Source organism: Physella acuta, unplaced genomic scaffold (genome assembly GCF_028476545.2).
Source record: "Physella acuta isolate Inbredline_101_S28 unplaced genomic scaffold, ASM2847654v3 ptg000148l, whole genome shotgun sequence".
Lineage (NCBI taxonomy): Eukaryota > Metazoa > Mollusca > Gastropoda > Physidae > Physella > Physella acuta.
This window is the reverse complement of record NW_026731667.1, coordinates 1,217,967-1,230,112: the sequence shown is the minus strand read 5'-3', so window position 1 is coordinate 1,230,112 and position 12,146 is coordinate 1,217,967. Positions and strand designations below refer to the sequence as shown.

At 44.1% G+C, this 12,146-nt stretch overlaps 1 protein-coding gene across 1 annotated transcript in view; it reads left to right on the top strand.

Moving 5' to 3' along the window:
• The window catches only part of LOC131935547 (centrosomal protein of 128 kDa), a 37,420-nt gene extending 28,858 nt beyond the window's left edge, over nt 1-8,562 (top strand). The window contains exons 25-28 of the mRNA XM_059291995.1: nt 1,919-2,035; nt 4,281-4,324; nt 4,770-4,833; nt 7,065-8,562. Coding sequence (XP_059147978.1) covers nt 1,919-2,035; nt 4,281-4,324; nt 4,770-4,833; nt 7,065-7,256 — 417 coding nt within the window. The 3' untranslated portion in view covers nt 7,257-8,562. The remainder of the gene's footprint in view (nt 1-1,918; nt 2,036-4,280; nt 4,325-4,769; nt 4,834-7,064) is intronic.
• Nucleotides 8,563-12,146: the final 3,584 nt, after the last annotated feature.

Below are 12,146 nucleotides of genomic sequence, written 5' to 3'. Positions count from 1 at the left end.
TTTTATGGTTCTAAAAATACATTGGCAATGTAATTAGAATCACCCCGAACAACACGCTTTTCTAGGCGTCTGCGCCCAGAGAGAGCCTTTCCAGCATTCTCTTAGTCTAATTTCACCATCAGTTTGAATAACACCCAAAAACAAAAAGTAAAGAAAGTGATTTTGAGAGATCATCGACTAATAAGAAAATAATGTAAAGTTTTGCAATATTGTCCGTATGTCTGTGTGTGTGTGTGTAGGCCTATGTGTGGATGTGTGTGTGTGTGTGTGTGTGTGTGTGTGAGAGAGAGAGAGAGAGAGAGAGAGATTTCTCAAAAAACGCATGTGAATTTATAAAGTACTAATAATATTCCGCACTATTATGCACACTTTATTTCATCTTAGATTTTATTCTATTTTAAAAAGTTTAAGTAATTAAAAATGGATTAAAAATATTGTCTTTATCCCGAGTTGCCATCCCCCGTAGCGTTATAGTTATATAAGAATATTCGAGAAAGTTAAGAGGAGATCACTCCCGGTTTATTTTCAAAAGAATTTGGCCGACAACAGCGTGTTTGACTGTAGGAGTAAGAGGACTTGGCTTTCATAATGGTTTAAAAACCAAGGAAAAAAGAATACACATCGTAGGATGATGTCTATAGAATAAAGATAATCCAACCGCAGCTACGGTATTCTTTTTACAAAACAACCATCAAGTAAATAAACCGGTAGTGATCTCCCCTAAACTTTCTCGAATATTCTTATATAAAACAACAGGGGTGGTAACTGGGGATATAGTTATGATTTTTAATCCATTTTAAATACTGAAACTTTTAAAAATAGAATAGAATATCAGTAAAAAACAATTGCGCACCAAGCGAACGCCTAATAAAGGTGTGTATAATAGTGCGCAATAGTATTAGTACTTAATAAATTTACATTAGTTTTTGAGAAATCGGAAGTAGCGTAAATTACTACTTCCGGTCAACGGAAATTACTCAAAATTTAACTGAAGGTAGAGAATTAGATCTTTTACTTACATGTGAAATTTCATTTATCTATCTGAAATAGTACTCAAGTTATAGGCTTTTGAAAAATTCAAAGTAGAAAAAGTACCACTTCCGGTTGTTGGAAATCGCTCAAAAGTTGATACGGATCTACGATTTTGATATAATACTTATATATGAAATTTCATCAACCTAGCTGTAACGGTACTCAAGTTATCGTGTTTACACACGGACACACAGACAGACACACACACACACACACACAGACATACGGACAGAATTGCAAAGCCCAGTTTTTCAGACTGGATTACGCATAAAACCTCTTAATTTTGATAAATCTGGATTGATAATTTTTGCCCGATTAAAATAAGTCCTCTATACTTCGGATGTGACGAAGGACTGAGGTGTAATACGGTGAAAATTGTTAAAATTTCAAGTGATTTTTGTGCACGATTACAATACTTTCTCTATACTTCGTATATACGAGAAAGTAAAAATGCAAGAAAATTAATTTATGTAACTATAAAAAAAAATTGATTATGGTCGGCTGTTGGCCCCCTAAATGGCGTTAACCCCCCCCCCCCACCTGACCAGGACATCGATCACGTGGTCCATGCAGTACATTGGTCACGTGGTACACACAAGACATGAATGACACATTGATGACGTCAGCCAGCAGTAACTGACCCTACTTCATCTGTTCCACGTCTCTAGTAGTTTGGGCACCAGCCTTAGACGCCCCGCCGGACTGGTAGTTGGGGCACCAGCCTTAGACGCCCCGCCGGACTTCCCGCGTGTCTTCTGACCCTCAACACTAACATCCTTAACCTTTCTGACCTCGAGCCGTAAGTTCTTGACCTGTCTGGTCCAGTCACTAACGTCTTTCTACCGCCTGGCTCCCAGCACTAACGACCTTGACCTCACGTCCACAGGAACACGTCCTTGACCTCTCTGACCAGCTCCACCTGAGGCAGCTCCGTGAGGACGAGCAGAGGAAAATGTTTGTCCGAGAGAAGCAGAACATCATCCACGAGATGGAGGACATTCTGGTGAGTGGTCCTGTAGGACATACTGGTGAGTGGTCCTATAGGACATACTGGTAAGTGGTCCTGTAGGACATTCCTTGTGTGGGACATACTGGTGAGTGGTCCTGTAGGACATACTGGTGAGTGGTCCTGTAGGACATACTGATGAGTGGTCCTGTAGGACATTCCTCGTGTGGGACACACTGATGAGTGGTCCTGTAGGACATACTGGTGAGTGGTCCTGTAGGACATACTGGTGAGTGGTCCTGTAGGACATACTGGTGAGTGGTCCTGTAGGACATTCCTTGTGTGGGACATATGTGAGTGGTCCTGTAGGACATACTGGTGAGTGGTCCTGTAGGACATACCGATGAGTGGTCCTGTAGGACATACTGGTGAGTGGTCCTGTAGGACATACTGGTGAGTGGTCCTGTAGGACAAACTGGTGAGTGGTCCTGTAGGACATACTGGTGAGTGGTCCTGTAGGACATACTGGTGAGTGGTCCTGTAGGACATACTGGTGAGCGGTCCTGTAGGACATACTGGTGAGTGATCCTATAGGACATTCCTTGTGTGGGACATATGTGAGTGGTCCTGTAGGACATACTGGTGAGTGGTCTTGTAGGACATTCCTCAGGTGGGATATACTGGTGAATTTTCTTGTAGGACATTCGTCATGCGGGACATAGGTGACAGTGTAGGACAGTGACATCAGCTAAAGTTGACCACAATACCAGCCATAGATGTTGACATCAGCAAGTTGACCACAATACCAGCTATAGATGTTGACATAAGCTAACGTTGACCACAATACCAGCTACAGATGTTGACCACAATACCAGCTACAGATGTTGACCACAATACCAGCTACAGATGTTGACCACAATACCAGCTACAGATGTTGACCACAATACCAGCTACAGATGTTGACCACAATACCAGCTACAGATGTTGACCACAATACCAGCTATAGATGTTGACCACAATACCAGCTACAGATGTTGACCACAATACCAGCTACAGATGTTGACCACAATACCAGCTATAGATGTTGACCACAATACCAGCTATAGATGTTGACATCAGCTAAAGTTGACCACAATACCAGCTATAGATGTTGACATCAGCTAAAGTTGACCACAATACCAGCTATAGATGTTGACCACAATACCAGCTATAGATGTTGACCACAATACCAGCTATAGATGTTGACCACAATACCAGCTATAGATGTTGACCACAATACCAGCTATAGATGTTGACCACAATACCAGCTATAGATGTTGACCACAATACCAGCTATAGATGTTGACATCAGCTAAAGTTGACCACAATACCACCTGTTGATGTTGAGTGACAGCCGCGCGGTGCTAATCGTTTATTTGATCCTCCCGAGTTTAATCCCCTGGCCCCTGAGACTTGCCCACCCTTTAATCCTAATCCCCTAGGTGAGTAGTCCTTAACGCCAATATGAAATGAAAGATTAGCGCTAGTTTAAACTCGGGCAAGCCAATCAAATACCGCTCTGACGTCATCACGAACAAAAGACTGAACAACACATGGCTTGCATTTCGCTAAACGCGCGACTATTGGCTGCAAGTCGGCCAATCTGGCCAAAACTGCAATGGTTTTTTGGGCGAGATTTGTTTTTGTATCACATTTCATATCTGGATGGGCCGGCTGCTTAGGACGATCTTGTAGTGCACGCCGACATATGGTCCCTCTTGAAAGTTTGATTAAAGATTGGGTTATTCGAAAAAAAAATTAATTAAAAATTAATCTCTGATATAAGCGTGGTAATATTCGCCTCATCGACCCAAACTTCTGACGAATGGGACCTATGAACGTAAGATGAGTCCGTACAGCAACAAAATCTTCTCCCACAGAGCCGATGATCTTCTACTTTAAAATTAAATATTTAAATTAAAATATTTCTATTAGACTCTAGGCTCTGTGCACAGGTTTAGAATGGTGAGCTCGTCTGCCTCTGCCCACACACCTTGACCCATGCCCCACCACACCTTGACCCGTGCCCCACCACACCTTGACCCGTGCCCCACCACACCTTGACCCGTGCCCCACCACACCTTGACCCATGCCCCGCCACGCCTTGACCCCTGCCCCACCACACCTTGACCCCTGCCCCACCACACCTTGACCCGTGCCCCGCCACACCTTGACCCGTGCCCCACCACACCTTGACCCCCTGCCCCCCCCCCCCCCCCCCCCGTAGCCCTCAGGATATCTGTAAACACAATTTGTTTTGCAGGATGCCCAGACAGAGAAGGCTAAAATCGAGGATCGTTACAAAAGGTAACGACATGATTTGTTTCTTCATGTATTTAGACATCATTTGTAGACATCGTGTGTCTATTTAGCTGTAGACATCATTTGATGAAATGACCGATAAATACCCACTACCCACTGCATTTACCATTCACCTACCACCCAACTACCACCCCACTTACCACCCAACCCACTGACGATCCACGTACCAGCCACTGACCACCCCACTGACCACCCACCCCACTGACCACCCACCACCCACCCCACTGACCACCCACCCCCCTGACCACCCACCCCCCTGACCACCCACCCCACTGACCACCCACCCCACTGACCACCCACCACCCACCCCACTGACCACCCACCCCCCTGACCACACACCCCCCTGACCACCCACCCCACTGACCACCCACCCCACTGACCACCCACCCCCCTGACCACCCACCCCCACTGACCACTACTGCTGTTTCAGGCTGCAAGAAACTCTCAAGTCTCTACACCAGGACCTGAGAACCAACCACTCGGACAATGGCAAGGTAATACACGGGTCTTGGGTCATACACGGGTTATGGGTCATACACGGGTTATGGGCCATACACGGGTTATGGGTTACACACGGGTCATGGGTAATACACGGGTCATGGGTAATACACGGGTTATGGGTTACACTAGTGGGAGGTTAACATGGGTCATAGGAGGTTTCACGATTGCATAATCAGGCCACAATGTTGTCGCATTGTGTGTCCCTGGTGTCTGCCTTGTTTTCAAAAAGTCTGTCCAATGTTTACTTATGATGTCATATATGTTCCAATATATGTGGGCGTGTCTAAGATGATCGTGTTAGATTAGGTGACACGTGTGTAACAATAGGGCCAGACCTATCATTAGACACGCCGGGGCTCAACATTCCTGGGGTTATGTCCCTTGTCGTTGTAGTCCCCCCGTCAGTCAGCTGTCGTCATGGGTCTGGCATTCATTAAATTAGCAGCTCTGTATCAGGGCGTGGCCTGGTGTGACGTACCACGTGACTGAGGTATTAAAACATGCTTGGTGACACCATGTTGGGCTTCAACGTCATAGGCTGCACCTTGATGGGCCACTTTTTTTTTAGGCCAATCATGTTGATGTGGCCACATTGAGGCCACTGATGTTGATTTGGCCACATTGAGGCCACTGATGTTGATTTGGCCACACTGATGCCACTGATGTTGATTTGGCCACATTGAGGCCACTGATGTTGATTTGGCCACACTGAGGCCACTGATGTTGATTTGGCCACACTGAGGCCACTGATGTTGATTTGGCCACATTGAGGCCACTGATGTTGATTTGGCCACACTGAGGCCACTGATGTTGATTTGGCCACATTGAGGCCACTGATGTTGATTTGGCCACACTGAGGCCACTGATGTTGATTTGGCCACATTGAGGCCACTGATGTTGATTTGGCCACACTGAGGCCACTGATGTTGATTTGGCCACACTGAGGCCACTGATGTTGATTTGGCCACATTGAGGCCACTGATGTTGATTTGGCCACATTGAGACCACTGATGTTGATGAGGCCACACATAGCACCGAGTGAATCAGGCTGTGCTTGGCGTGAAATGAAACGAAAACATTGAAAACTGCTAACCTGGCTCTCCCTGGCTTTTAGTCTTACCCGGGTTGTGTGCGGGGTAGGGGGGGGGGGCGATCAATGGGGTCCAGTGTTGAGGGGCGGGGTGAGGTGTCCCAGTGATATCCCAACACATCCCGTGTCTGAGCTTCAGGTTTCTTCTCCCCCCTAAAGCCATGCAACTTGTCCCCCCTCCCCTTTTCCACCCCCTTCCCGTTTCAATTATTGGACACTCTCCCCCCACACTCATTTTTCAAAGCATCTAATGTCTGTCCACCAATGTCTGTCTGTCCACCAATGTCTGTCTGTCCACCAATGTCTGTCTGTCTGTCCACCAATGTCTGTCTGTCCACCATTGTTTGTCTGTCCACCAATGTCTGTCTGTCCACCAATGTCTGTCTGTCCACCAATGTCTGTCTGTCCACCAATGTCTGTCTGTCCACCAATGTCTGTCTGTCCACCAATGTCTGTCTGTCCACCATTGTTTGTCTGTCCACCAATGTCTGTCTGTCTGTCCACCAATGTCTGTCTGTCCACCAATGTCTGTCTGTCCACTATTGTTTGTCCGTCCACCAATGTCTGTCTGTCTGTCCACCAATGTCTGTCTGTCCACCAATGTCTGTCTGTCTGTCCACCAATGTCTGTCTGTCAGTCCACTAATGTCTGTCTGTCCACCAATGTCTGTCTGTCCACTATTGTTTGTCCGTCCACCAATGTCTGTCTGTCTGTCCACCAATGTCTGTCTGTCCACCAATGTCATTCTGTCTGTCTGTCCACCAATGTCTGTCTGTCTGTCCACCAATGTCTGTCTGTCTGTCCACCAATGTCTGTCTGTCTGTCCACCAATGTCTGTCTGTCCACCAATGTCTGTCTGTCTGTCCACCAATGTCTGTCTGTCTGTCCACCAATGTCTGTCTGTCTGTCCACCAATGTCCGTCTGTCCACCAATGTCTGTCTGTCTGTCCACCAATGTCTGCCTGTCTGTCCACCAATGTCAGTCTGTCCACCAATGTCTGTCTGTCCACCAATGTCCGTCTGTCCACCAATGTCTGCCTGTCTGTCCACCATTGTCTGTCTGTCAACCAATGTCTGCCTGTCTGTCCACCAATGTCTGTCTGTCCACTAATGTCTGTCTGTCCACCATTTCAGAAAAACAACGGCATCCTGCGTGGACCCAGCCCCACCACCCCACGCAAACACGTCAGGATCTCCCCCTCCACCCCAACCAAAGAATTCAACTCGGAGGATCCAGTCACGACATCGCCGCCGCCCATGACACTCTCAGACGACGAGTTTCGCGCCAGATTTCTACCCAGGACCCCCCAGGGTGGGGATCTGTAGGGACCGGGGGTCAGGTTTATCTCCCAAATACAGCCTGGCTTCCAGTCTCAGTCTCAGATGATGACGTCAGTGACGTCTTCAACTTTTAATGAGTGATTAGCTGGTTTATTTTGTCTCTAGATTTTTTTAAATGTTCAAATTGTCACCATGTACAGTGCTAAACTGTCATGACACGTGCAGTAGTGCTAAACTGTCATGACACGTGTAGTAGTGCTAAACTGTCATGACACGTGCAGTAGTGCTAAACTGTCAGGACACGTGCAGTAGTGCTAAACTGTCATGACACGTGCAGTAGTGCTAAACTGTCAGGACACGTGCAGTAGTGCTAAACTGTCATGACACGTGTAGTAGTGCTAAACTGTCATGACACGTGCAGTAGTGCTAAACTGTCATGACACGTGCAGTAGTGCTAAACTGTCATGACACGTGTAGTAGTGCTAAACTGTCATGACACGTGCAGTAGTGCTAAACTGTCAGGACACGTGCAGTAGTGCTAAACTGTCATGACACGTGTAGTAGTGCTAAACTGTCATGACACGTGCAGTAGTGCTAAACTGTCATGACACGTGCAGTAGTGCTAAACTGTCATGACACGTGTAGTAGTGCTAAACTGTCATGACACGTGCAGTAGTGCTAAACTGTCAGGACACGTGCAGTAGTGCTAAACTGTCATGACACGTGCAGTAGTGCTAAACTGTCAGGACACGTGCAGTAGTGCTAAACTGTCAGGACACGTGCAGTAGTGCTAAACTGTCAGGACACGTGCAGTAGTGCTAAACTGTCAGGACACGTTGTGTAGTACCTAATTGCCTCATGTAGTCTTTTGTCTTAATGCTCCTTGTTTTTAATGTCCTTATGTGTGTCCTTAAGTTTTTGATGTCCTTATGTGTGTCCTTTAGTTTTTGATGTCCTTATGTGTGTCCTTTAGTTTTTGATGTCCTTATGTGTGTCCTTTAGTTTTTGATGTCCTTATGTGTGTCCTTTAGTTTTTGATGTCCTTATGTGTGTCCTCTAGTTCTTATTGTCCTTATGTGTGTCCTCTAGTTTTTAATGTCCTGATGTGTGTCCTCTAGTTTTTAATGTCCTTATGTGTGTCCTCTAGTTCTTAATGTCCTGTCAACTGTGTGGCTGTAGGCCTATACGATGTGTCTTCTTCATCATTCTACGCAAGCATTATCAGTCACTTGTATTTGATGAAATATCGTTTTAAACATGGCTATTTTAAAGTCTGATGCTCATCTGTCTTGTAATACTTTAGTATCATTTTAGCATTATATTTAGTTTATATATATATATATATATATATATATATATATATATATATATATATATATATATATATATATATATATATATATATATATATATATATATATATATACATGGTTTATGTATTTATTACCGTATAATTTTGCCCCTACTCAGCCAGGCCATTGGCTAGTGACAATCACGTGACCAGTAGATTTTTCTTGCCAGTTCTTCCAGTATTTAACTTTGTGTACGACTTGAGTGACTTATTGACAGCTGTTTATGTATATATCCTTTAATTGTAACATTTTTTATAAAGCACAATCTGTGATCGAGTTTTGTCCACGTAGAAGCTTTTTGATCCAACCAATGTCAAATTGTACTCATACTGATTGTACCACCACTATCTGACTGTACTTTTTTTAATCAAAGGATAACTTCTATTTTTATTGGAAGTTAATTTCAGACCAAATGTTGGTGATGGAATTAAATGACTTTAAAGGCTACTACAATTAGGCTTTATCAATATAATTTTAAACTGGTAGTAACTTTTAATATTGTTGACTGAATCCACCGTCTAAAGGCCAGCTGTTGGTGGAATCCACCGTCTAATGGCCAGCTGTTGGTGGAATCCACCGTCTAATGGCCAGCTGTTGGTAGAATCCACCGTGTAATGGCCAGCTGTTGATGGAATCCACCGTCTAATGGCCAGCTGTTGGTGGAATCCACCGTCTAATGGCCAGCTGTTGGTGGAATCCACCGTCTAATGGCCAGCTGTTGGTAGAATCCACCGTCTAATGGCCAGCTGTTGGTGGAATCTACCGTCTAATGGCCAGCTGTTGGTGGAATCCACCGTGTAATGGCCAGCTGTTGATGGAATCCACCGTCTAATGGCCAGCTGTTGGTGGAATCCACCGTCCAGTGGCCAGCTGTTGGTGGAATCCACCGTCTAATGGCCAGCTGTTGGTAGAATCCACCGTGTATTGGCCAGCTACCCTTTGAATCAGTCCCTTTGAGTGCAGGTTACCGTCCCGACCTCCCCGTGTTTCCTATTTGAAGTGTTAAGGTGTGTTATTTGAGGCCAACAAAAGTTCAGTTGGAAGTGAAGAATATTCATGAAGTTGAGGCCAACAAAAGTTCAGTGAAGAATGTTCAAGAAGTTGAGGCCAACAAAAGTTCAGTGAAGAATGTTCATGAAGTTGACGGCTCCAAAGTCGAGAACACGACACAACCTAACGTGTAGGCCTTCATCCTTCTCCATTGTGTATCTGATGTAGAGTTTATGTACATGTATTTATGAATATATTTTAGGGTTTTTAAATACTTATTATATAAATAATGCGACTTAAATGAGAAATTTTAACATCAATAAATAAATATTTTTCTACATAATTTATTTTCTATCTCAGAATTGTCATTATTTCCAGCGGTTGCCCTAATGTGTGTGCGTGTGACATCTTTATTGATGTACCTGATGTGTGTGTTGCCTCTAGATTCACATTTAAAGTTGACTTTCTCCACGCCGACGAATGTGTCTCTAACTTTGAGTGAAGGAGTGACACACTACCTAGCGGCTTATACACAGAGATGGGCTCCACAGATTTCCCATTCAATAAACGACACAGCTACCACTAGGGGCACCATCAGCTGGACGGAGCGTGTTTTTATTGTTGTACAAATATTGAATTAATGCACCAAAATTTGTATCTATTCTAGGCTTATCGGTCCCTACTTTGTATAATAAAACTGTAAACAGCCAATTGAAATAGTCGGCAGTAGCGTTGATCAGGCCGTCTGGGACAATAACATGGACCACAGTCTAGTAATTCCAGCAATATTACTGACGTAAGCCATAATGTTTGTTCGGGAATGTTTTTAACTTTCCCTTTGGTTGGTTAACGATATTGTGATGCATGTTCTAAAAGTAAATGCTTAAGAAAAACATTTTGAACATCATCTGCGTTCTTCTTACCTGAAAGAGCAGTTCTCAAGCTGTATCAATCAAATATTCACATATCTGGGAAGCCCTGCCACTTATCTGGAAGCACTGTTCTAAAAATCTATCAGTCGAATATTGATCCGACGACCAAACAAGCCAAACTAGTTCAATACCAGTACAAATAACAATATAGTACATATGAAACTTCAAACTGTGGAGATCTAGATTCCACTTATTGTAAGTTCTAACAAATTACAATTAATTTAATGAAGGGAAGCGCTGAAATTGAAGGCCCTGGACTCTTGTCCAAGCAGCCTCCACCTCAATCCGCCACCAATTGGTATTTTATAATTGAAGTGAGACGTTTGTTGGCAAGATTTGCCATAGGGGTGACTGCAGGCGGGGCCACGAGTGACGTCGTCAGTGGCCGAATACTTGTGTAGTGCTGTCGAATACTTGTGTAGGGCTGTAGGATCTCGTCGGACGTGCACCAGATTCTGGCACCTGCTTGAAGACCAAGTGCTGCGTCACTTACTGGCCCAGAGCTGCGTCACTTGCTGGCCCAGAGCTGAACTACGCTAGCTGTGTACAACCCTCAACTTTTGTCACCATTTTGTGTGCCCTACTGGTACAATGTACCCACAGCCCACACTCTCTGTAGCGCTTGATGGCCGTAGGAATGCAAATGTATGTCAGTGTGTCTTATTTTATAATGTCGGGAGGACGTTCTACTGCGATTTGAACTCGGGATACCGCATTTACTGATTGCAAAATAAACAGATCATTTTTACTTTCTCCTATATACGAAGTATAGAGAAAGTCTTGTAATCGTGCAAATTTAAAAAATCCAGATATTTGCAAATCTCGACGTTTTACACCTCCCTGAGTCGGAAAAAACATATTTTTGCAATCTTGTCCGTTTATCTCTCTGTGTGTGTATGCAAACATGATAACGTGAGTACCATTAAAGCTAGATTGATGAAATTTCATATATGAGTATTATATCAAAATCTTAGATGCGCTTCAACTTTTGAGCGATTTCCGATAACCGGAAGTGGTACTATTTCTACTTTCAATTTTTCAAAAGCCTATTACTTGAGTAGGCCTACTATTTCAGATAGATAAATGAAATTTCACATGTACTTCTCTGCCTTCTGTCAAATTTTGAGTAATTTCCGTTGACTGGAAGTAGTAATTTTCGCTATTTCCGATTTCTCAAAAAACGTATGTAACTTTATTAAGTACTAATAATATTCCGTTCTACTATACACATTTTGTTTTGGGTTCACTTGGTGTGCAGTTCTTTTTTCTACGAGATTCTATTTTATTTTTAAAAGTTTAAGTAATTGAAAATGTATTTAAAATCATGCCTATATCCCGAGTTGCCATCCCCTGTTGTTTTACATAAGAATATTCGAGAAAGTTTAGGGGAGATAACTCCCGGTTCATTATGAACGTGAACACAAATAATTTTAAACTCATGGATGTCCAATAACCTAAGCCCTTATCATGGACGTCCTACAGGCTGACCTATGGACGTCCTACAGGCTGACCTATGGACGTCCTACAGGCTGACCAATGGACGTCCTACAGGCTGACCTATGGACGTCCTACAGGCTGACCTATGGACGTCCTACAGGCTGACCTATGGACGTCCTACAGGCTGACCTATGGACGTCCTACAGGCTGACCTATGGACGTCC